Source organism: Parasteatoda tepidariorum, chromosome 9 (assembly GCF_982258835.1).
Source record: "Parasteatoda tepidariorum strain Cologne lab strain chromosome 9, Ptep-v5.0, whole genome shotgun sequence".
NCBI classification, from domain to species: Eukaryota; Metazoa; Arthropoda; class Arachnida; order Araneae; family Theridiidae; genus Parasteatoda; species Parasteatoda tepidariorum.
Window position 1 is genome coordinate 62,072,549 of NC_141763.1, and position 26,602 is coordinate 62,099,150.

At 35.7% G+C, this 26,602-nt stretch overlaps 1 protein-coding gene across 1 annotated transcript; it reads left to right on the top strand.

The window, feature by feature from the left end:
• Positions 1-339: 339 nt before the first annotated feature.
• LOC147804109 (uncharacterized) lies at positions 340-2,733 on the top strand. Its single transcript, XM_087151994.1, has 2 exons — positions 340-677; positions 1,871-2,733. Exons 1-2 carry the CDS (start codon positions 536-538, stop codon positions 2,671-2,673), a joined length of 945 nt encoding a protein of 314 aa, XP_087008120.1. The 5' UTR covers positions 340-535; the 3' UTR covers positions 2,674-2,733.
• The last annotated feature ends 23,869 nt before the right edge of the window (positions 2,734-26,602 follow it).

Below are 26,602 nucleotides of genomic sequence, written 5' to 3' on the forward strand. Positions count from 1 at the left end.
AAGGTAATCTTCATTTAAGCAAACGAAAGCATTTCCTATGCATTTTGCTTAGCAATGAAAACTTTAACCACTTATCTCAAAACTTGATTTTTTGAGTTGTACCGCTATTGCAGCCTGTATAGGCTGTTAATTGTGACAGCTAGGAAATCATGCAATTCTAGGGTAGAAGGAGCGAGGGTTAGATCGAAGGTAGGAAGACTAAACAGAATAGTTCCTGCGCGGAAGGATACCTGCTGAGGAACACAACCGACAACCACGGCTAAAGGCTGGGACACACCTGTCATGCAGCGTTCCGATCCGACTACGGTCATACGGCCGGACGACTGCATGAGAGGAGAATAGTCAACGGCCTTGAATGCAGCAAGCCACACCTGTCCGTCACGTGACCTGTTCTACTCCCACCCGTCTCCGATTCGTTGTCCGATCACGCTCAGACAGTGCAGACCATTCGTTTACTTGATGCGGGACGCTTGTCGTTAGCTGTTTTTGTATAGTTTTCTGTGTTCTATGGTTTTCTGACATCGCTTGGCGAAAAATGGCGGCTATAAAACCGGAGGAACTGATCGAAAGTGTAAGAAATTTTCCAGTTTTGTATGATCAAACTCAAGAACAGTATAGAAACTCTGACTACAAGGACATTATCTGGAAAAAAGTTGCGAAGGAATTGAATGTAGAAGGTAAGAACATTTATTATTATTATTATTATATTATTATTTATTATTATTATTATTATATTATTATTTATTATTATTATTATTATTATATTATTATTTATTATTATTATATTATTATTTATTATCATTATTATTATTATATTATTATTTATTATATCATTTATTATTATTATATTATTAATAATTATACTAGATTATACAAATTTGAAAAAATGCATAGCTTGGAAAACAATAAACTTATAAACTTATGAGGGCCCGACGTTCTTGCCACTCCACACTACCCTCTTTAGAGTTGAAGAATTGTTTAAACTGCTCTCTTACATTAAATGCTTCACGATTTTCCCCTCCTCTGCGACGTGGAAAGTGCTGGAGGCGAGATTTCTCCACTGGAGTTATGTCAGCACCATGAGTTAGTTCAGGCACTTGGTAGTTTTCGTCATTTCGAATGAAGTTGTGCAAGATGCATGCTGCGAGTACAAGACTCGTTATGTTGTCAGGACTTCCCTGGAGAGGTCTCATGAACATTCGAAATTTTTGCACCAAAATGCCAAAAACGTTTTCCGATATTCTTCTTGCTCTACTCAATCTGTAGTTGAAAATTCTCTGCTCGTTAGACAAGTTCTTTCCAGGAAATGGTCTCATAATGTTTTCAGTAAGGGGAAAAGCTTCATCTGCAACTATAACCATGGGAAGTTTAGTGTCTGTTCCTGGGAGACACTTTTTGTCAGGGATGTTAAGTTGGTTTCGAGATAGCTTTTTACCAAAATTAGAATTAGACAAAACACCACCATCAGAGTTTCTTCCGTAGCTTCCCACGTCTAGAAATATGAAATTGTAACGAGCATCAACTAGAGCTAAAAGAACAATGGAGTATGTTTTCTTGTAGTTCCAATAGAGACTTCCTGACGATTTTGGAGCTTGTATTGTCACATGTTTCCCATCCATTGCACCAATACAATTGGGAAACTGCCACTTTTTCCAAAATTCTATCGCTATTTCATTCCACCTGTCCTCATTCGGAGCTGGCATTACTTCGTTCATAAATACTTGAATTACCACTCTGCTTGTGTGATGAATAATGGAACCAACTGTACTTCTTCCCATTCTGTAACTGAATGATATGGTTTTGAAAGAATCTCCTGTAGCAAGAAACCTGTAACAAACAACTTATATTAATAACTTTCTATCATTTTTAGGGCAAGAAGAGGAATGTAAAAAGAAGTGGAACGGAATACGAGACAGTCTGCGAAGAGCTAGACAGAAAAGAAAAACCAAATCTAGACAGTCGGCAACATCAATCAATAGATACAAATTTGAGTCTATCCTTGAATTTTTGATTCCTCATCTCGCCGAACGTAAAGGTCTAAGTAATGTTCCTGATGAAGAGGACGATACTGATGAAACTCAACTCAATGATTCTCATCAGCAGAACTCCACCAAGGAGACACTAAATATTATAAATGAGAATGAATCTCAAGAGACTGCAGAATCCGTGTCGTTGCTAACACTTACAACTCCAGCCAGTCGAGTTTCCATCGACCATAGACCTCTATCTGTAAAACGCAAAAGGAAGCTTGAAGTGAAACCTCAAGAGTCTCCATCATCTCAGCTAATGGCATACTTATTGGCTGAGAAAGAAGCTGAGAAGAAAAAAGAGTCACGTAAAAATGATGGACAGCACCCTGTTGATGCTTTTTTGGCTGGAATCGCTACAAGTCTGAAATCACTGCATCCAGTTCGTTTTCATTCAGCTAAAGGGAAGATCTTCAATATTGTCCAAGAGTACGAATTACAGCAGCTTCTTGAAAACCAACAAACTGAAATGATTCATACAAACAATGTTTCCTCTGAAACGTCTATTACAATGTCGGAAGAAGAGGGATTGTATGCACATTCAAATAGACCCGCACATTTCTCCAGAAGTATTCAACATACACCAACACATCCCGCTGACACTGAAGAAACTTACTGCACTAACGTAGATTTTTTACAGCTTTAACAACATATTTCATATTTGGACTGTGAAATTGTAATTAAATGATAATACATTTCTTTTGGTAATTTTCTTGTACATGTTATGCCTTTTTAAAATCGAACTAAAGATTTCAAATTTATCTGGAAATATAATTGTCATAAAACAAGGTTTAACTAATATATTCTGAACTTTTCTTAAACTATTTGAAAAAAATAATTTTGACAATTTATTTGACGTAGCAATTTGCATCATGGTTAGGAAAATTATGTTTTATAATCATACATATTATATATGTATATAGGCCTACATTTATAATAGTTATTTATTGTCTTTTTTTATTTGTTTCACAATATATATGTAGGTAGTTAAAATGCTTAATGAAGACTTATGAACAAAGTCTTGTTTCACAACTACAATGCATTATCTAATAAATTATGTCTGATGTTTTTTGACAAGAGACCACAGTGTAAATGAAATGGTATCTTACCTTACAAATACTGCCAAGCGGTGTCTAGGAGTAATCGCTTTTCTAAAATACGTGTTTTGCTTGGTTAAATGTTCTTTGAGTTTAAGTTCCAATTGATTGAAGGTGTGCATAGGCATTCTGAAGTAATGAAAAAATTTCGTCTCGTCGTCCAACAGATGAGGTAAAAGTGTGGTAAACTCCCCTTCTTCGTGTCTTCTTTTCCATGCATCATGTACCCAATATTCACGTTTCCCACTACTCTTTTCATTATTTCGATCTTCTTCGTCCAAACAAATAGCCACAATAGCTAAATCACGATTGCTAAAATGCTTCAACATTATTGCACAGTTCCACGGTTGTTTGCGATCTCGAGTTGAACTAACGTAAAATCGGAAAGAAGCAGGTTGTGAACATGAAACATGTGCTCATTCCTTTCCGATCCCGCACCGGTCACACTTTTTAAAGAAAATCGGGTATGAGTCGGATCGGAACGCTGCATGACAGGTGTGTCCCAGCCTTAAGAGTGAAGAGTCTGCTGTCCGATAATTAAGGAGAGGACATTTTGCCATCGATGTTGTTGCAGCGTCCGAGACTTCGTCTTCCCCGGTGACGCCTACCTTCAGTAGGAGATGCTTGCATTCGACAGTTTAAGTTTTAATTGTTTTAATAACAGCTTTAAAATGTTTTTAACGAATAACCTGTCTTCTGGAGTTAGTTTGTTTCTTGATGGATTGTTAACGTTTTCTATTAAAGAAGGATGTTTCATTGCAATATTGTTTTATTTGACATCTTCCAGTTTATCACGAAACAACACAGCCCATGAGCGATATGTTTCCCACCCATGCTCGAAACAATTAGGAAAGTTCTAAGCTCGTTAAGACCTTCAGCTATAGTGGACATGTCTCCTCGTTTGGGGAACACACGCGCACACACACACACCTTGCTTCGGTTCAGGTTTTTTGACAATTTTCTATGACTCCTAATTGAAGCCGGATTTCCTGCCAAATGTTTACATTATTGTTTAAGCAGATGATCATCTCTTACTTATTGCTGCAAAATCTGAACTCAAATTGCTAGCGGATAAGAATTTCTGCATGTCAAAAATCTTGGATTGGACATGTAAAAATTAAATACCTTGCTTTTTCGAGGAAACGAAGAAGAAAAGAAGTCAAAATATCTATGAATGGGAGTATTTTGAACAGTGTCATGTATTTATGATGGTGCAATTATGCTTCTACTAATTTACGCCGCATTGGTTTGGATTGATGACCTTCGCTACAACCATGACAGACGCAAGATAAGAACGATGCAGAGACTTATAGCCTTGCGTATTATTAAGGGATTTCGTATGAATCTTTTTGCGTTCTCTTGCCGGTATTGTGCCAGTCTATGTTAAAATACAAGAATGTGCAGATATTTACTCTAGGGTGAAATTGGATACATTGAATGAAGTTGAGTCTAATTTAACCCCCAAAAGATTAGTCGCATCCTGCTAAGATTGTTTCCATTGACTACAATATGGATAGTGCTGATCATTTTCAGATTTTTACAGATTGAAGTAACATCAATATCTGCTCGGGTTGCGTCTTCGCGGCTTTTAACAAAGACAGCTTTGTTGCTGAAAAGTCATTTAAACTTCACTCGAGCTGTTCCAACAATCAGATAGAAGGTATTACCATTCTTCAATTCTTACAGGCTCAAATTAATAATTTGTCCTAACAGGTCGCTCAGTTAGTAGCCATTCAAGCTTAATCTTTCTCAGCGCCACCGCTCCACATCACGTGGTTGATATACACGTCGTAGTCCATCGAGGAAACGATATGAAAGCCCTCCTTTTGGTATTTGTTTTCACCACCACAATTTTGGAGACAAGGCAAACAAATGTCACCAACCATGGCGTTATAACGACCAGGGAAACGAGATGGCCCATCGCTCAAAGTCGTGAACGACAGCGGCCGGAATACTGCACGCCTTTTCAACATCGATAAGAATTCGGGTTTAAGCTTTCTCGTAGACAACGGGGCTGATGTTTGTCATTCCACCACAATTCCATGAATAAAAGCGCCTAACCAAGTTATAACATTATGTAGCAAATGAAACTCCTATTCAAACATTTGGTGAACGCCTGATATCGCAACTTTAAGATCGCGAATTATTAGGAATTTTTGAAAATGTTAAGATCACAAACTCACAGATCGCAAACCCTTAACCTAGGCTTTTCAACAGCGTTTGGATAAATCTTCCCCATGTCAAATGAGACATCTGGACTTCATAGGTCCATTTTCAACACATATCCGTTATGTTGAGGGTTCACAGAATATTGTCGCAGACGAAGAACAAGTCATTCCTTCGCCAATAGACTTTGCTGCCCTCGCGGATGAACGACACCAGGACTCAGAACTACAAACCCTCTTAAAAAGCAAATCTTCTAGCAATCTAAGTTTGCAGCCTATGCAGCTGTCACATGGAAAATTACTTTTATTGTGATATTCGGAATTCAAGATTTCGACCTTATGTTCTCGCCGGGTTTTACATTTTCTGTCAATTACATCGTCTGTCACATCCTGGCATCAAGGAAACTGATACAACAACGTGTCGTGTGGCCTAGCATGCAGAAGGACATGGAGAACAAGACACGTTCATGTTTGGAGTGCCAAAGATCTAAAATTATCGGACACACCACCAGCCAACTTAAAAACATCTGGTTCCAATCACGTGCATCTTGACTTGGTCGGGCCATTGCCCCTTTTTATTGAATATTCACATCTTCTCACTTTGCATTGATCGATTTACTCGTTGGCCCGAGGCCGTTCCTTTAGTAGACATTTCAGCTAATGCTGAGGCAAATGCATTTTATACCGTTTGGTTTCTTGATTTGGAGTTCCGGATCAGATTTCAACTAACCAGGGGCGACAGTTCGAATCCCCAACTCTTTAAGCTTTTACAAAGGGAGAACCAGCCCTTATTATCCTAGTTCCAATGGAATTGTCGATAAATTTCATCACTCCTTAAAAGCAACACTGCACAGTGAACTGATGTGCTACTTACCGTACTCGTGACCTTCGAGATATGAGAAGTCCTTCCAACTGCATCTTCAACTCTTCGTGACGTCACCATACTTCGATCATTCCTCGTGACATCAGACACTTTCAGCTTCGTTTGTTTTAGTCAGTCGTGCTAGTCTTTTGATTTGGATATCTTTCATGAAAACTCATTATTATGTAATTAATTATTAAAAATTTTTAAACTAGGTATGCCTCATCTATGTTGTGTACCAGCATGTCGAGGGAATTACGAAAATGGCCCTAAAGTCAGTGTTTTTAGCTTCCCTAAAAATGATGCATTGAGAGAAAAATGAATTCGCGCCATTAACGGGGAGCATTTCAGTCCTATAAAACACAGCAAGGTAAGCATTATGCTAGTATTTTTCTTTCTTTCTTTTCCTTTTTTTCCATTTATTCTCTTGGTATTGAAATTTTTTTAAAGATTTAAATTGTTTTTAATTATTTTTAAGTGTGTGAAAAACATTTTAATGAAGAAGACCTCCTTAGAACTCTATCTGCCTATGATAAGAAAACGGGCCTACTCATAGAAGCCGAACTAAAAATTAAGAAGTAAAATTTATTTTAAAATCAAGCATTTGTTTCTTTGATTATATATTATATTACAATTTTCTTTTCACTTTTATATTAAACCCTAATGCAGTACTATCTTCAACAGTTGGTACTAATCGAGAATCTTTGGATGATCGAAAATTAAGAAAAGAAATGGAAAACAATCAGGCTGCAACAGCTGAAAATCTAAAACGTCAGCAATTATATGATGCGGCACAAAAGTTTTCCTCTTTTTCTGACCTAAAGTCTAAGCTGCCAGGTACAAAGAACTCTTGGAATATTATAAAAAGTGAATGCTACATTCTTTTCGTGTTACTAGATGTTTAGCCAGTATCAGAAGGAATTATATCTTTATATATAAATTCCAATTGTGAAGTCAACGCTTATGTTAAAAAAAAAAACAGAAAAATAAAAGTTTTGAAAAATTTTAAATTTCCACATCAGCTTGTTGTTCTCAATACAATAGATGACATTGTAAATGAATTTAAAAAATTAGCTTTGTATACACCACCAGCGGATAAAGATTTAGAAATAATTGTAAATAGTATTAAAGAATTTTTAAAATCCCTATTAAATGTAACAAATATATGCAACGATCTAATTTTATTCATTATCGATCAACTTTCTTACACAGGCGACGATAAACATGCATACAGGTATTCTGCCGAAACTTTAATTTTTGCTTCCCTAATTTATACAATATCTCCTAATGCCTATAGATTTGTACGTAAAAGTGGCAATAATATTTTACCACATCCAATACAATTAGAAACATCTGTTTAAAACCAAATATTAGTCCATAGTTCGAACAATCGAATAAATACTTTTTGAAATATATCCAACAAAAGTTAACATTTTAAAATGAAGATGATGAAACTATCATTATAATGCTAGATGAAATTCACATAAAAGAATATTTTTATTATAAAAGTGGAAACATTGTAGGAACTTCTGTTGATGGTAACAATATTTCCAGGGCTCAAGTATTTGTGTTGAAAAGTATTCTCTCTTCTTATATAGACGTAGTGCACGTCTTACCCGTAAAAAAAAATAATAACTCGGGAAATACTCCATGGATTCCTAAATAAAGTAATACTGGGGACTGGAAGAGTTAGGATTCTTTGTTACATTAAAACACTAAGTTTCGTTTTCCTTCTTCCAACTCAACACATATGAATATGTCAGATTTTCAGGGTAAAGAAGGAATAGTTTAGGAAATATCTGTGGAATGTAAGCAACATTACATCTGAATTGTCGTCCCCCAAGATCCTTTTAACTACTTCAAACATGAAAATCACATTTTGATAAGTCTGAACTATGGCGGCCATGTGAGGTGTTGAGTTATCGTGCAACAAAATCACACTGATACTCAATTTTTACCATCACTTCTTTTTAATTGATGTACATAGCTCGCTCAACTTTTAACAATACGAAACTGAGTGGGTTATCATGCCTTTCTGCAGAAATTCTATGTGCACCATACCCTCCACGTAAAAGAAACACCATTGAAGTAAACTTTCCTGCTGGATTTTGGTCTTCTTTCATTATGGTTATGAGGAGTTCCCTTATTTTATCAAAGTTCTCGTTGTTTCAAGTATGAAGTGGTGGTTCCACATTTCATCCTGGTGATGATTTACAGCTGAAACTTTTTAACACATTTTACGAAATTCGAGATCTTCGTGAACAACGGAGAACGCTCTGCTGTAAAAAATGTTCAGCATGTTGCAATTTCGCACAGTTTTATGTATCGATCGTCTCCAATGATCACATTCACATGGTCAACATATGCAAATGTGCTGAACATTGCATTCTCCCCATTGTTTAAGATTATGACACACAGCATGCTCTAGTAGCGACTCAGGGCAAATTTTTTACCTATCCTCATAAGCCATTTTAAAATCATATGTATCGATGTATCTACAAAAAAAAACTTGTTTTATAAAAAATGATTCTCACGCATATTATACACACAAAGTATATGATTATTATTCGATATGAGTATCATTATGATTTTTAATCACACAAAGTATAATTACAAATCATAATGTAATTTCATTATTAAAAATGATCAATAGAATGCATAGATTTAGAACTTAGTTGTTTAGAGATTTATAGCAAAAGTCAAATAACATTTTTTCAGGTTTTCAGTTCAACTGAGAATCTGGGAATATTGTGTGTAGCAGAGAAAATCTGGCTGGATGGTACTTTCAAAATAGTACTTGCTTTGTTTCAACAACTACTGTATACCATCCATGCCAGATACATGGGGGTAATGTTCCCTTTTGCTTTTGCATTATTACAAGACAAGTGAAAGGAGACGTACCTCCGCCTGTTCCAGCAGATCAAAGCAGCAGCAAGGGATGTTGGCCTCGATTTTGCACCTACCTCTAGTATGCTCGATTTTGAGGTGGGAAGGATAAATGCCCTTGAAGAAATGTTCCCCAACATTGAAGTCAAGGGCTGTTACTTCCACTTCGCTCAAAGTGTTTGGAGGAAGGAAAATATAACATTTCATAAAATTTTATTTCTGTTAAATGTAAGTTTAAAGTTTCCTCGCTACTGTCATGTACGCGGGCCAGTCTAAAAGTTCCCGGAATCGGGTTGTAACTCTTTATAACCAAGATATATTTAACCCATTTGTTTACTACTTTAATTCAAAACATGCATTGTGACGGAAGCTGAAGGTACTCCTATCAGTGTGTGGTGATCGGGATATTGAAGTTTGAGAAAAAGCAAACATCAAGTTCCTGTGCAAATTGAGCAAAATTTGCTTCAGGGATATTGTTAGCCTTACAAAAAGTTTATGATGACTTTTTATTTCTGTATATGGGAAAAATATAAAAAATTTGTTTCCTTCAGGTGCAAAAATTGGGGCTTGTCCATCAATACAAACACGACCCACAAACCACCAGTTGGGTTCGTCGGCAGGTGGCTTTGCCACCAGTCTCTCCCAAAGAGATGGGCAATGCTTGGGACTGGCTGGAAGAGGATGCTCCTCCAGGGAATGCCACACAGCGCATGCACGAGTACATTATCAATACCTATTTGGATGACTTGGATGCTGGATTTCACATGTAAGCATTTCCATCAATTACTTGTAAAAACTGTAATTGTGAAATGATATGATGAGATGTGCTTTCAAGCTTAAAATTACTGTAAAAAGCTAAAAATAACAAAGGGCTAAAGGGAGTACTGTTTTGATTTACAATTTTTGCTTTCTTGCTTAAATAGCTCTTCTCATTGCAGGACAATAGCAATTTTTTTTTGGAGACTATAATGTATTAAAAAATGTAAGTGGATGAGAATAAACGCTAAAAAGGAGAAAGTTTAAAAAATTGTTCTTAAGTTTAAGAGCAAATGTTCCATTTTTTACAGATTACATTGAAAGTTCTTTGAGATTCAAAAATGTTACAAAGTTGTTTAATTAAAAGCAAAATTAGAGAATCACAATTTTTTGCTTTTCATATACATTAAAAAAGGTAAAAAATTGAATTTAGGACAGCAAAATAACTATAAAAAGATAGAAGGACTTAATACAGGAGATAAAATTTTATCTCAAAATCTCTTTCATCTCCATAACTAATTTAAAATATAGCAGTATAGCAATCTCTTTGGAAAAAAAAAATCTTTACCTGTTAGCATAATTTTCAAGTGCACAATCAGAAATTAAGAATCCAGTTTTTTCTTATACTATATATCACATTAATCAGATACTTTGTTTTTCAGGTCCCTATGGAATCACTATGAGAGAGGAAATGAGAGGACAAATAATAACCACTCTAAGATAAACAAACGTGCCTCATCTCGGCTTATTTTCGCAATGATAACATTGTTGCGAAGTATTCAAGCCGAGACTGAGGGACAAATAATGATGTTAAATGTTGGGAGAGGAGTGCCATCCCAACAAAGGAAAAATATAGACAGTTGAATGAAAAACTAAAGGCTGCAAAAGAGCACTATGAGTCCCAACAAATAACCCTGGAAAATTATCTAGATCATGTATCCCACTTGTGACCACAAATGGGAAATTAGTCCATCTCGGCTTAATATTTTCGCAATGATAACATTGTTGCGAAGTATTCAAGCCGAGACTGAGGGACAAATAATGATGTCAAATGTTGGGAGAGGAGTGCCATCCCAACAAAGGAAAAAATATAGATAGTTGAATGAAAAACTAAAGACTGCAAAAGAGCACTATGAGTCCCAACAAATAACTCTGGAAAATTATCTAGATCATGTATCCCACTTGTGACCACAAATGGGAAATTAGTCCATCTCGGCTTAATATTTTCGCAATGATAACATTGTTGCGAAGTATTCAAGCCGAGAGTGAGGGACAAATAATGATGTCAAATGTTGGGAGAGGAGTGCCATCCCAACAAAGGAAAAAATATAGACAGTTGAATGAAAAACTAAAGACTGCAAAAGAACACTATGAGTCCCAACAAATAACTCTGGAAAATTATCTAGATCATGTATCCCACGTGTGACCACAAATGGGCAATTAGCCCATCTCGGCTTAATATTTTCGCAATGATAACATTGTTGCGAAGTATTCAAGCCGAGACTGAGGGACAAATAATGATGTTAAATGTTGCTAGAGGAATGCCATCCCAACAAAGGAAAAAATATAGACAGTTGAATGAAAAACTAAAGGCTGCAAAAGAGCACTATGAGTCCCAACAAATAACTCTGGAAAATTATCTAGATCATGTATCTCATGATCTAGATCATGTAATTTCATTATTAAAAATGATCAATAGAATGCATAGATTTAGAACTTAGTTGTTTAGAGATTTATAGCAAAAGTCAAATAACATTTTTTCAGGTTTTCAGTTCAACTGAGAATCTGGGAATATTGTGTGTAGCAGAGAAAATCTGGCTGGATGGTACTTTCAAAATAGTACTTGCTTTGTTTCAACAACTACTGTATACCATCCATGCCAGATACATGGGGGTAATGTTCCCTTTTGCTTTTGCATTATTACAAGACAAGTGAAAGGAGACGTACCTCCGCCTGTTCCAGCAGATCAAAGCAGCAGCAAGGGATGTTGGCCTCGATTTTGCACCTACCTCTAGTATGCTCGATTTTGAGGTGGGAAGGATAAATGCCCTTGAAGAAATGTTCCCCAACATTGAAGTCAAGGGCTGTTACTTCCACTTCGCTCAAAGTGTTTGGAGGAAGGAAAATATAACATTTCATAAAATTTTATTTCTGTTAAATGTAAGTTTAAAGTTTCCTCGCTACTGTCATGTACGCGGGCCAGTCTAAAAGTTCCCGGAATCGGGTTGTAACTCTTTATAACCAAGATATATTTAACGCATTTGTTTACTACTTTAATTCAAAACATGCATTGTGACGGAAGCTGAAGGTACTCCTATCAGTGTGTGGTGATCGGGATATTGAAGTTTGAGAAAAAGCAAACATCAAGTTCCTGTGCAAATTGAGCAAAATTTGCTTCAGGGATATTGTTAGCCTTACAAAAAGTTTATGATGACTTTTTATTTCTGTATATGGGAAAAATATAAAAAATTTGTTTCCTTCAGGTGCAAAAATTGGGGCTTGTCCATCAATACAAACACGACCCACAAACCACCAGTTGGGTTCGTCGGCAGGTGGCTTTGCCACCAGTCTCTCCCAAAGAGATGGGCAATGCTTGGGACTGGCTGGAAGAGGATGCTCCTCCAGGGAATGCCACACAGCGCATGCACGAGTACATTATCAATACCTATTTGGATGACTTGGATGCTGGATTTCACATGTGAGCATTTCCATCAATTACTTGTAAAAACTGTAATTGTGAAATGATATGATGAGATGTGCTTTCAAGCTTAAAATTACTGTAAAAAGCTAAAAATAACAAAGGGCTAAAGGGAGTACTGTTTTGATTTACAATTTTTGCTTTCTTGCTTAAATAGCTCTTCTCATTGGAGGACAATAGCAATTTTTTTTGGAGACTATAATGTATTAAAAAATGTAAGTGGATGAGAATAAATGCTAAAAATGAGAAAGTTTAAAAAATTGTTCTTAAGTTTAAGAGCAAATGTTCCATTTTTTACAGATTACATTGAAAGTTCTTTCAGATTCAAAAATGTTACAAAGTTGTTTAATTAAAAGCAAAATTAGAGAATCACAATTTTTTGCTTTTAATATACATTAAAAAAGGTAAAAAATTGAATTTAGGACAGCAAAATAACTATAAAAAGATAGAAGGACTTAATACAGGAGATAAAATTTTATCTCAAAATCTCTTTCATCTCCATAACTAATATAAAATATAGCAGTATAGCAATCTCTTTGGAAAAAAAAAATCTTTATCTGTTAGCATAATTTTCAAGTGCACAATCAGAAATTAAGAATCCAGTTTTTTCTTATACTATATATCACATTAATCAGATACTTTGTTTTTCAGGTCCCTATGGAATCACTATGAGAGAGGAAATGAGAGGACAAATAATAACCACTCTAAGATAAACAAACGTGCCTCATCTCGGCTTATTTTTGCAATGATAACATTGTTGCGAAGTATTCAAGCCGAGACTGAGGGACAAATAATGATGTTAAATGTTGGGAGAGGAGTGCCATCCCAACAAAGGAAAAATATAGACAGTTGAATGAAAAACTAAAGGCTGCAAAAGAGCACTATGAGTCCCAACAAATAACCCTGGAAAATTATCTAGATCATGTATCCCACTTGTGACCACAAATGGGAAATTAGTCCATCTCGGCTTAATATTTTCGCAATGATAACATTGTTGCGAAGTATTCAAGCCGAGACTGAGGGACAAATAATGATGTCAAATGTTGGGAGAGGAGTGCCATCCCAACAAAGGAAAAAATATAGACAGTTGAATGAAAAACTAAAGACTGCAAAAGAGCACTATGAGTCCCAACAAATAACTCTGGAAAATTATCTAGATCATGTATCCCACTTGTGACCACAAATGGGAAATTAGCCCATCTCGGCTTAATATTTTCGCAATGATAACATTGTTGCGAAGTATTCAAGCCGAGACTGAGGGACAAATAATGATGTTAAATGTTGGGAGAGGAGTGCCATCCCAACAAAGGAAAAAATATAGACAGTTGAATGAAAAACTAAAGGCTGCAAAAGAGCACTATGAGTCCCAACAAATAACTCTGGAAAATTATCTAGATCATGTATCTCATGATCTAGATCATGTATCATAGATCATGATCTTGATAGATCATGATCATGATCATGATCATGATCATGATCATGATCATAGATCATGATCATGATCATGATCTAGATCATGATCTAGATCATGTATCTCATGATCTAGATCATGTAATTTCATTATTAAAAATGATCAATAGAATGCATAGATTTAGAACTTAGTTGTTTAGAGATTTATAGCAAAAGTCAAATAACATTTTTTCAGGTTTTCAGTTCAACTGAGAATCTGGGAATATTGTGTGTAGCAGAGAAAATCTGGCTGGATGGTACTTTCAAAATAGTACTTGCTTTGTTTCAACAACTACTGTATACCATCCATGCCAGATACATGGGGGTAATGTTCCCTTTTGCTTTTGCATTATTACAAGACAAGTGAAAGGAGACGTACCTCCGCCTGTTCCAGCAGATCAAAGCAGCAGCAAGGGATGTTGGCCTCGATTTTGCACCTACCTCTAGTATGCTCGATTTTGAGGTGGGAAGGATAAATGCCCTTGAAGAAATGTTCCCCAACATTGAAGTCAAGGGCTGTTACTTCCACTTCGCTCAAAGTGTTTGGAGGAAGGAAAATATAACATTTCATAAAATTTTATTTCTGTTAAATGTAAGTTTAAAGTTTCCTCGCTTCTGTCATGTACGCGGGCCAGTCTAAAAGTTCCCGGAATCGGGTTGTAACTTTTTATAACAAAGATATATTTAACCGATTTGTTTACTACTTTAATTCACAACATGCATTGTGACGGAAGCTGAAGGTACTCCTATCAGTGTGTGGTGATCGGGATATTGAAGTTTGAGAAAAAGCAAACATCAAGTTCCTGTGCAAATTGAGCAAAATTTGCTTCAGGGATATTGTTAGCCTTACAAAAAGTTTATGATGACTTTTTATTTCTGTATATGGGAAAAATATAAAAAATTTGTTTCCTTCAGGTGCAAAAATTGGGGCTTGTCCATCAATACAAACACGACCCACAAACCACCAGTTGGGTTCGTCGGCAGGTGGCTTTGCCACCAGTCTCTCCCAAAGAGATGGGCAATGCTTGGGACTGGCTGGAAGAGGATGCTCCTCCAGGGAATGCCACACAGCGCATGCACGAGTACATTATCAATACCTATTTGGATGACTTGGATGCTGGATTTCACATGTGAGCATTTCCATCAATTACTTGTAAAAACTGTAATTGTGAAATGATATGATGAGATGTGCTTTCAAGCTTAAAATTACTGTAAAAAGCTAAAAATAACAAAGGGCTAAAGGGAGTACTGTTTTGATTCATTATGTTTTGATTTACAATTTTTGCTTTCTTGCTTAAATAGCTCTTCTCATTGGAGGACAATAGCAATTTTTTTTGGAGACTATAATGTATTAAAAAATGTAAGTGGATGAGAATAAATGCTAAAAATGAGAAAGTTTAAAAAATTGTTCTTAAGTTTAAGAGCAAATGTTCCATTTCTTACAGATTACATTGAAAGTTCTTTGAGATTCAAAAATGTTACAAAGTTGTTTAATTAAAAGCAAAATTAGAGAATCACAATTTTTTGCTTTTAATATACATTAAAAAAGGTAACAAATTGAATTTAGAACAGCAAGCTCAGAATTCTAAAAATGAAATTTCTTTACCTACAAAAGAGACTTAAAGTGCTTTTAAAAAAGCATATAAAACTTTTGAGCTCTTAAACGATGATAGTTCATTGGGAATAACAAAGTTTTTACACTTAAAAAAAGAAGAGACTGTTACGATTTTTCATATGAATGTAACATTTACCTAAAACAAACTAATTCTGGAGAAAAAAGGAAGATTCAGAACTAGGAATTTAAAACTCCAAATAACGAGGTATTTGAAGAAACAAATCTTGACATTCTCTATAGTAACATGTCAAAAAAAAAAATAATGACGGAATGTAATGAGGTTAAAGATCCTGAGAGGGCACTTCGTGAGACGTTAAGGTTGGAAGTACGCACCAATCAATATTCCCTATTAAGAGATTCTTTATCTTTCATCGAGCTGCCGTTGCAGATCGCTGAAACAAAAGCATCGTTAATGTTACTAAGATGACTCCCAATCTTTCAGGTGGGCCATTGTTACTGAGCTCTCTACCCCGCTACCAACAAGACATCGAGTTAAGTCTCAAGCATAAATAAGTTGAACTTTGAAGACATATCATTTCCAACACCTCTTAAAGGTAAAAAAATTCGCAAAAGAACAATATCGCGATAAATGTTTTAAAAATATTCCCTCTTCTAGTTAGTGAATGACATATTGATCTGCTTAATTTAAAAAATGAGGACTATGGACACTATTGTTGGATCAAGAATTCAGGGTGAATGATTTCTCGAAGTATACATGCGATATTCTCGATGTTGTTTTTGGACGGGAGAGCCTTTCCAAAAGTGTACTTATAGGGATAAAAGGCTTAACGAAAGAAGTTCTCAATCCAGTTTATGTGTCGGAGATTATAGGCCATGTGTGTTGTAAATTTGATGTCAAATCATCACTTGAGTTTAGTTTATTTCGAATGGTGATCAAACTGCAGATTTTCTTTAAATTTTCGGCAGTTTATTTTTAGCTGGGTTATCTCGGCTTATTTCGAAACAATTAACCAAACACCAACATAAAACCTACGCAAGTAGAAGATGTTTGACGGGTTTCCAACTAGAAAGCAGACTTCAACGTCATATAGAAATTTGTAACGATAGAAGTCCTCCAAAAGTAGTAATCAAAGGTAAGTTTTTGAAAATCAAAAATTTCAACCATGCTTTGAAAATACTCTTTGTATTGTATGCCGATTTTGAATGTGTGGCAAAGAAATTAGATAGGCCTCTGGCCCTAAACCTTAATTTACAAATGCGTATCAAAAATTTATTGCTTATTTTTTTAATTATATTACTTGAGATGGGCAATATTTTGAAGATCTTATCGTTTATAGAGATGAGGATGATCCTAAAGTTTTTGCTGAGATGATTAAGTGTGAAGCCTCAACAAATAGAACAAATATATAGCAACCCAATATCCGTAAAATCTTTAAATGAAATCGAGCAGAGACAATTTGATAACGCGCATAATTGCTAGGTCTACAATAAATCTTCTTCAGATAGAAATATGAAAGTTCGCGATCATAATCATGTGTCATGGAGCATGTTGTAATCAGCGTAATTTGTCAATGAAAACTCCAAAATTTTTACCTGTATTATTTAAAAATTTAACAGGTTGAGATGCACACGTTTTCGTGAAAGAATTAGGTTACGATGATGAAGAAATTTTTCCGATTCCTAATAATGCAGAAAAATATATTTCATTTTCTAAGAAAATATCCGATAAATTTGAAATTCGTTTTTTAGATTCGTACAAATTTATGTCAACTAGTCTTGATAAACTAGTTTCTAATTTCAATAAGGATCAATTTAATTATATGTCTGTCAATTTTCCATCAAAAAAATTGATTTACTACTAAGAAAAAGTGTTTTTCCTCACTATTTCTTCTTTGATTTTGCAAAGTAATAATGAAACAAGTTAGAGACAAGTGGCGGAAGATGTTCCACAAGCGTCTCTGCTCTTTATAAATAAGCAGCAGGGCATTCCGCATTTCACCACGGTTTGCGATGGCGAGGAAGCGAACCTGACGACTTTGGTATACTATCTTCTGCCGCTTTTAGAATTACATACATAACACGTTCAACAGCTACACTTACCATATCATGTGTCTAACTTTTACTTGTTGTCTTCAATCAACATAGTCAATCAACCAACATATTATTTATAATAAGTAATAGTATTATAATAATTTCCCACATATGTTGGGGTTTTCTTTCATTTTTCATAGTCTTTCTATAACTAACGTTACTAAACTGCTGTTTGTAGAAAATGCAACACCATGAAGGAATCATCAGAATCAAATGAAATTCGCAGCAAATGTCAATTATAGGATATTATGCAAATTAATAAAGTTTCAGAGCCATCGCGCGTGCGTGGCGCGCGCAGCGCCCTCTGAATTGATGCTGAAAGCGTATAAATAAAGTGCTGTAGCGGGACGTTGAAAATAGTCTATGATTATTTGTTAGTGGCAAACGTTTAGTGAGACCTGAGTATGCCTCCACGACGGAAGAATAAGAAATTCAAGCAACTTACGGAGTTTGAACGAGGGAGGATAATCGGCCTTCGAGAAGGAGGATTTTCCTATCGCGCAATAGCAGCTCGTGTGCAGCGGAACAGTTCCACAGTGATGCGAGTTTGGAAGCAGTGGACCGACGAGCACCGAACAACTCGAAAAACAGGCACTGGACGACAGAAGGTGACGTCAGAGCGCGATGATCGACACCTGCTCCGCATGGCGGTGAATGATCGCACAGCTTCCTCCAGGCAGCTGGCAGCACATTGGTCTACTGCTACAGGTGTACAATTGTCGGCTTCGTCAATTCGTCGTCGTCTGCTGCGCCGTGGATTGCGTGCAAGGGTGCCATTATACAGGATTCCCCTCACGGCGGATCATCGACGGCTGCGTCGGCAGTGGGCTCTTGAGCACAGAGACTGGCGAGCTGATTGGCACCAAGTTGTCTTTTCAGATGAATCACGCTTCAATTTGTGGACCCATGATGGCCGTGTTCGTGTTAGACGTTATGCCGGTCAACGCTGCCTTCCTGAGTGTATTATTGAACGACATAGTGGTCGAACACCCGGAGTTATGGTCTGGGGTGCGATTTCGTATCATGGACGATCCAATTTGATACGAATTGAGGGTAATCTCAATAGCAACAGATACGTCCGTGAAGTGCTACAGCCCGAAGTCGTTCCTTTCCTTCAAGGCATCCCTGGAGCTATCTTTCAGCAGGATAATGCACGCCCACATGTTGCGCGGACTGTTAGAGACTTCTGTTCAGCACAACGCATGCAACTTCTTCCTTGGCCTGCTTATTCGCCGGATATGTCGCCTATTGAGCACGTGTGGGATATGGTTGGTCGGCGTCTCACTCGTGATCCGCGTCCTGCAGCTTCCAAAGACGAACTTTGGTTGCGCATACAAGCGATATGGAATTCTCTTCCTCAAGCAGATATTCAACATCTGTTTGACTCCATGCCACGTCGTATAGCAGCACTTATTGCAGCGCGTGGTGGCTGCACCAAATACTGATTTCGGACGCTTAATTTGTTTCTTTTGTTTTGAAAATTTCATCATTTATTTGTATCAGTACAAGTCGTTTCTGCATTAAATTTCATTTGATTCTGATGATTCTTTCATGGTGTTGCATTTTCTACAAACAGCAGTTTATATACAATAGTTCATTTATGAGGAAATTTTTCATTCTTTTTTTTTTATTGTCAATTAGTCATTAAAATCTTATCTATGTCAAGAATTATTTTTTTTGTGTTATCAATGAAACATCGTTATTTCGGCTTCACGTTATTTCATCAAGGAATCAAGAAATCAGACACCAACTTATAGTGATGTCTTAAAACCTGCCTCACCTACACTTTTAGTCATTCCAGCCACAACGGATAGCAGTACAAATTATATTCTCAAGAAAATAGAGCGGAATAAATCATTAGGCTTTTCTGTCAAATTAGAATTGTTGTGCAGTTCTTGCAACAAGTCCTATGGTACAACTTTATTAAGAGTATAAAGTGACACTGATCGAAGTTTTGAAATAAACAAAAAAACTTGTTCAAGCATTTCTTTCGATGGGAAAAAGTCATGCCTTCTATGGATAAAAAAAAACATTCAACAAATTCTTGCACCATATAGCAAAAGATAACTATAAATTAAAACAGAAAATATTTGAAAACTCAAGGCTCATTGGAATTCCACAAGGTAATTCCTTGAACATAAAGAACTTAATGCTTTCAGATACATTGATGATTTGATTTTGTTTAATCGTGATGATTATAATTTTATTTATAGTATTTATCCTGGTGATTTGGTCTTGAAAAAAACTAATGAAAATTGTTTTAATATTGAATATTTAGATTTTAAAATTGATATTGTTAACAGTTTTATTAAAATTGGTGTGTTTGATAAAAGAAAAGCTTTTAAATATAAAGTTATTTTTTTCTGCAACTTTAAAACTAATTTGTGTAGTAAAATATTCAAAAATCTTGTTTTTTCACAATTAGTTAGGATTAAAAAAAATTTGCAATAATGTTGAAAGTTTTCGGGAAGCTGTGGATAATTTTTTAAATAATTTGAGTATTAATGATTCTCCTTTTAATTTTTGTAACGTTAATTTTTTAATTAAAAAAATGATTGATGGTTTCTAAGTTTTTATATAGTTTTTTCTTTTAACAGGGCGCAATTCTAGTCTTAACTGAGCAGCCCCAGTTAAGCATTCTATTAATTTGTTTACGTATTTCTTTCTCTTGACCTTTTCCATTTCATTTTAAACTTCTTCTGCGCATTATAATAGGGGGCGTTGTTTTTTCAGTTTTTAGTGTTTTCTTTTCTTCTACTTGCTTTTGAAGTTGATGCATGACCTGTGACTTAGTGAGTTTTTATTTTTCTGATGATTTTGATTGAGTTTCTTTTCTTAATTTGTTAATTATTTTGAATGTATCTTGCTTTTCCTGGACCTCTATACAAAACCATCGGGGTACTGAGGGAGATATTTTAAGCATTTGCTTCTCCCTCAATTAGAAATGGTTTTGTTTTTAATGGCTACCGAGGCCGGTACCCCCTGAAGACGTCGGCTTCGGTGGTCATATTTTTATTTTTATTTCCTTCGTTTCTTTTATTGATACTTTTTTCTAAAATTTCTGCTGCTTCTTAGCGCGTTTTTTTCAAAGAAGTTTTATCCATTTCGAATTTAATATTTGTGTTTTCTTTTAGTATCAAAAACTTACCAACAACTTTGCGAGGCTCAGATATATGGTACTGATGTCGCCATAGAAAAAGAAGAGCTTCTTAACCACGTGGCTAAAAGGCTAGGGACCGCTCTAAGAAACAAAATATGGCGAGTAAAAAAGAGGGGAGCTTAACGGGAAAAAAATATAGTTCGCTTACAAAACTATAACAGAAAAGCCATGAAAGACAATACTCTTGATTTGGTGAAGACGAAGACTGCACTCTTCATCATTGAGCCTCAACTGACCGAAAAAGTAACCACAATTTGTGTCTTACAGAGGACACATCTTGGTGTTTTGTTCAGCAAGCAAATGCCATAGGCGGAACCCCAAAATCACATAGTGGCATGAAAATGCAACTCTGTCAGCTAGTCGTTGAAAAAATCATGCCTGTGTACCAGCGACTAGCTTCAGACAGTATACTAACCAGATGTATTGCAGGAAAAGCCGAAAACAAAAATGAGAGCCTACATAGCTGCACCTGGCGAAAGTGCCCAAAAGAAGTTTTTGTTTATCGCACAAGATTGTAGATAGCAGTGTGTGAAGTTGTTGAAACTTTCAATTTGGGTAACGTGAAAGCCTTGGAATTATCAATAAGCGATCCTGATGGTCATACATATAGCCATGTAATAGCTCAGCGGAGCTCTAGCCAAATGAAGCGAAATTTAGCAGGGAAAAAAACTTTCGCTGCTAAAAGGAAACTAATAGCTGACGACACTTCATATTGTGCTGGTCGATTTTGATAAAATGTTTTCCTAACTGTTATATGTATATATCTAAATTTTGGTTACAAAAAAAGTTTGAATTGGATAGCATTCCTCGAAAAATTTTAAACTTTCATTTTAGTCAAATAAAAATGTACATTCATGTATTATTAATTTGTCTCTAAATAATATACAATTATTTCCTAACTTACATCAAAAAACTTGTCTTGGTTTCTCTGATGAATCAAGCTAATCAACTTACTTTTACAGTATTTAAAAAAAAAACACCATAGTGACAAAATTTCAGTTCTCATTTACAAAAATCTGTTTTTCTCAAAATGAAAATTTCGTTAATATTCAATTTTTCTAAACGTTTTCAACTGCTTTCATCCAATTACCTTGATTTATCCTTACGACATTTTCTAAATATATTAGAATAAATTTTAGGAAGCATTTCTGAATTATCATAAATAGCAAGTTATAAGTATTTATTTGTCACGAAATCTAATTTTTTGGGAGAAAATTTAATTTTAAAATTTATTTTGGTGTATATTTCTAATTCTAATTTTTGTACTGTTGTTCTTCATCCTAACTTCTGTTTAGATATATCTGTTAAAGTCAAAACTAAAAAGAGAAATTAAAAAAAATTAAAAATGAAAGCCGTTGGGAGCATTTTAAAAATTGTTAAATTTCTTTGGCTAGAAATTTTTTTTTTAAACTTTCAGAATATCCTTAGTTAGCTAAGATACAGATTGGAAGAAGAAAAAAAAATGTTTTTTGGAGGTCCACTGTAGCCTTAACAGAGTAGGGTTAAAATTACCTCCCTTTTGGGATAAGCACGCCATACTTTGTTTCGCCAATATTGAAGCGCAGTTCGTTGTATCCGGAATTACTTAAGATGATACAAAGTTTTATTGCGTAGTATCGGCCTTTGCCTCCGACATCTTGAGTTATGTTGGCGATATCGTGTCTCGCCGCCAGCCACGGACAAATATGCTACTCTTAAATCGCGGTTAATAAGCGAATTTTCAGATTCGGAAAAGAGAAGAATTAAAGCTGTACTATCAGAAGTAACCTTGGGAGACGACAAACCTTCCCATTAATTGCGAAAGATGAAGCAATTGGCTGACAAAATTCTTAGCGATGATGTACTTTGGCTATAGCGCTTACCAAATCAAGTACAGGCGATAATTTCCTGGTTTGCAAATATCGAGGTTCAATTTTCCGTAGCTGGAATATCGCTCGATCGAACTAAATACACTATCTGGAAGAAAGTGAAGGGGCAACTGTGAAGTTTGGTGGAGGAGGATTGATGGTATGGGCCTGTTTCTCCTGGTATGGGGCTGACCCACTGGTGAAGGTCGATGGTATGATGAATGCCGATGGATACTGTGATATTCTCGACAATCATGTCATTCCTACCTTGTGGGCAACGTACGGTATGGATGTTTGCTTGTATCAAGACGACAACGCAAGATCCCATGTTGCAAGGAGGACTCTTGATTAGTATGTGAACAACAACGTTAAACGCATGGAGTGTGCGGCGCAGAGCCCTGATCTTAACCCAATTGAACATCTCTGGGACGAATTGGACCGTCGGTTGAGGGCCTGCACCCAACTACCCAAAAACAAGCATGAACTATGGAACTTCCTGTTAACATTTGGAAGGAAATTCCTCTTGCCACTAGGGCTAATTTAGTGGAAAGCATGCCCAGAAGGGTTGCAGCTGTGATCACAGCCAAAGGAGGCCCCACCTTCTATTAATTTTAATAAATATGGGTTTATGTCGTTATAGTGTCGTGTCCCGTCACTTTCTTCCTAATAGTGTATTACAGCGTCATCGCCGCGCTAAATTCAGAGGTTTTAACTTACGTAAGCGATATCGTCCTAAGCCCACCCGAGCAAGATAAATATAACATTTTAAAGGCTCGCTTAATTTCTGAGTTTTCAGATTCAGAACAAAAGAGAATCAAAGCTTTGTTATCCGAACTTACATTGGGGGATGATAAACCATCCCACTTACTAAGGAAAATGCGAAATCTTGCCGGTAGAAAATTGAGTTATGATTTTTTAAAAACATTATGGTTACAACGTCTCCCACAATCTGCTCAAGCTATTATTTCAATTTCAGAAGGAAATTTAGATAAACTTAGCGTTATGGTAGACAAAATTTTAGAGATTTCACCTAACAACCCAAATGAAATTCATGCAGACAGAAACCACAACTTCAACTTCGAACTTATGGTTAACCGTAAGAGAGGCGACTAAAGACGCCACACTCTCTCTCTGCACTGCACAATCGGAGCACGCACGTTGCCGAGGGCCGTGCACCTATGTAACTTCTTATGTATGTCTAACCTAGAAATTGTCTTTATTAAGTTTGTTTAATGAATTAACCATCAGTATTAATCTACACGAACATGAACAATTTCATTACCTATATTTGTTTACAAGCTTCATTTTATTGCTCTTGAGGTCATCATTTTACTTTATTTTTTAAATGAATTTTATAACGAAATTTGTAATAGAAACTTTTTTTAAGCATTGAAAATAAGTTTTCTTAGATTAAATATAATAATTAGTATTGGAAATGTATTGTGTAGATGAATGTGCTTTTCTGTTGACGCTGTTTATTGCAGTGTATATCATTCATAAACATTAATGTTTTTATTTCTGATATCAGTTTAAGTTCGTGTGTTTTTAACCAAATTTGGTAGGAAAAAAACATGAGATGAATTTCAAACGTGCCATCTCATATACTACAAATGATAAAGTTCCTCTCGTGAGAAAATTCATTATGAAAGTAAGTTATATTATATGTTTCAAATAAATTAATTATATTATTTACATGAAAAAAGTGAAGCTTAAAACATGAATTTTTTTTTTATTTAAAAAATTTACTTCTAACCAACCAAATTTAAAAACTAAGTAAGATAAACTGAAAGCAATCCTACAGCAGGCACATAAATCTTATGTATTACTTTATTCTCTTTCTATGCTAGGTTCCTGCCTCTCTGCGCCTGGAGGTTTCCAGATGCAGATAGTCTGTGTCTGGAGTATTCTAGAACTTAATTACAGAGAGTATAGTTACTTTTATGTCTCAGTCTGGCGTTTCGAGGATGTTCGAAGAATTCATCACAGCTACGATAATCTTTGTAGAGAATTTCGTAAAATTTCCGCAATCTGCAAGACCCACTGCAGCAGCAAAAAGAAAATTCTACGAAAAGTGAGGGATCCCAAATATTGTTGGTGTAATTGATGGGACGCAGATCTACATTACAACACAGAGAGTCTGTGCCTGGAGGATTCTAGAACTTAATTGCAGAGAGTGCATTTACCTTTATGTCTCAGTCTAGCGTTTCGAGGATATTCGAAGTATTCATCACAGCTATGATAATGCTTGTGGAGAATTTCGTAAAATTTCCGCTGTCTGCGAGAACCACTGCAGCAGCAAAAAGAAAATTCTACGAAAAGTGTGGGATCCCAAATATTGTTGTTATAATTGATGGGATTTGTACTAGTAAAGAAACAAGATGGCTCTTATAGGTTATGTACTGATTCTCGTAAACTGAAATTAAAGATACTCCCTGACTCACATCCGTTTCCTAATATGACTGAGATCTTGTACACAACCTCTGTGACGTCAAATTGTTCACCATTTTGGCTCTTTGTGCAGGGCTTTATCAAATGAAAATTGATTCCGACGATACATTAAAAACCGCATTTGCAACGGAAAATGGATTGTATGAGGGAAAACAAAACATTAAAGCGGATTACTTATCGATAGAAATAAATCATATAAATAGTTTTGAATTAATTTCATTTGAGTCAGAACTGCTCGAAAAAATTAAGTTAAGTAAAAAAAAACAGATCCGTTTTGCTTAAAATTATTGGACGAGGTAGAAAATGAGGTTAACACCAGCTCAAAATCAAACTTCTTTATTAATAATGATAAAGTGAAGAAAAAAGACTAACTTCTAATTTGTTTAAATCTGGTGTCCGAAATAATGAAGTTATGTCATGATTCACCCACGGTTACTCATCAAGGATTTTCTAAAACCTTAAATAGAATTAAACAAAACTACTTTTGGCCTAAAATGTATAAACATATTTTTAACCATTTAAAATGAAGCCAATCTTGCAAAGAGAGGAGAGCCCATAAACCGAGTAAGTTAGCTCCATTACAAAGGGTACCGGTCACATCAAAACCTTTAGAGCTTAATGCTATTGATGCTCTTGGTCCCTTACCGACAACTTTCATGAGAAATAAATATATTTTGGTTTTCTCCGATTATTTTAGCAGGTGGCTAGAGGCTTATGCTACCCCTGATATTGTAGTTAGAACCCTTGAAAGTTTTATAGCTAGTCACGGGGTCCCAAATCATTTAATTACCGACATCGGCTCTAATTTCTTATATAAATCAATATCAGAGGTTTACGAGAAGTTAAGAATTAAAAAAAAAACACTCAACTTGTGCTTACCATGCACAGAGTGATGGGATGGTAGAGCGTCTTAACGCTACCATTTTAAATTCATTAAATCATCTACTGAATGAGTCTCAAAATGACTGGGATAGACATCTTAATTTTGCTCTTAGAGCTCACTGTACTGCAATATACACGTCAACAGGTGTATTGCAGTACACACGCCGGCTTCGATTTTGTACGGGACAGAACTACAGCTCCCACATAATTTGCTAACAGGAGAAAATAAACTATCGTATGCAGGGCCCCTATTACCAGCTTCACGGAATCTAATTCCGATCGAAATGAAGCTCTCGTGACGTCATAAATCCGTGAATGTCAGTTAGGCCGTATTACAAGCTCTTGATTCCGCTTGGAACTAAATTCAGATGCGAAATAATTACGAATCCGATTCCGGCAGGTTTAAGAGTAAGCGAAATCTAGTTTATTTTAGTGATCAAAATGGCGCTGTTTTCTGTAATGCAACTAGCGTATGCAGAAGAGATAGATCGAAACACTATTAAGAGAAAGACCTATCGGCCCGAAAGATTTAAGGTCTTCCAATACCCCGACAACGAATTAAGAAGTCAATTTAGATAGACTAAAAACATTTGTGTCGAACTCATAGAAAAACTTCGGCCAGCGTTGGAGCCACTGACTTCAAGCAGAAATGTCTTCT

What these genes read in the sequence shown, in the direction of transcription:
- LOC147804109 (XM_087151994.1), top strand. Translation starts at nt 536, where the DNA reads ATGGCGGCTATAAAACCGGAGGAACTGATCGAAAGTGTAAGAAATTTT. An exon ending in GAAGGAATTGAATGTAGAAG is followed by an intron (nt 678 to 1,870) that starts GTAAGAACATTT and finishes TATCATTTTTAG; the next exon opens with GGCAAGAAGAGGAATGTAAA.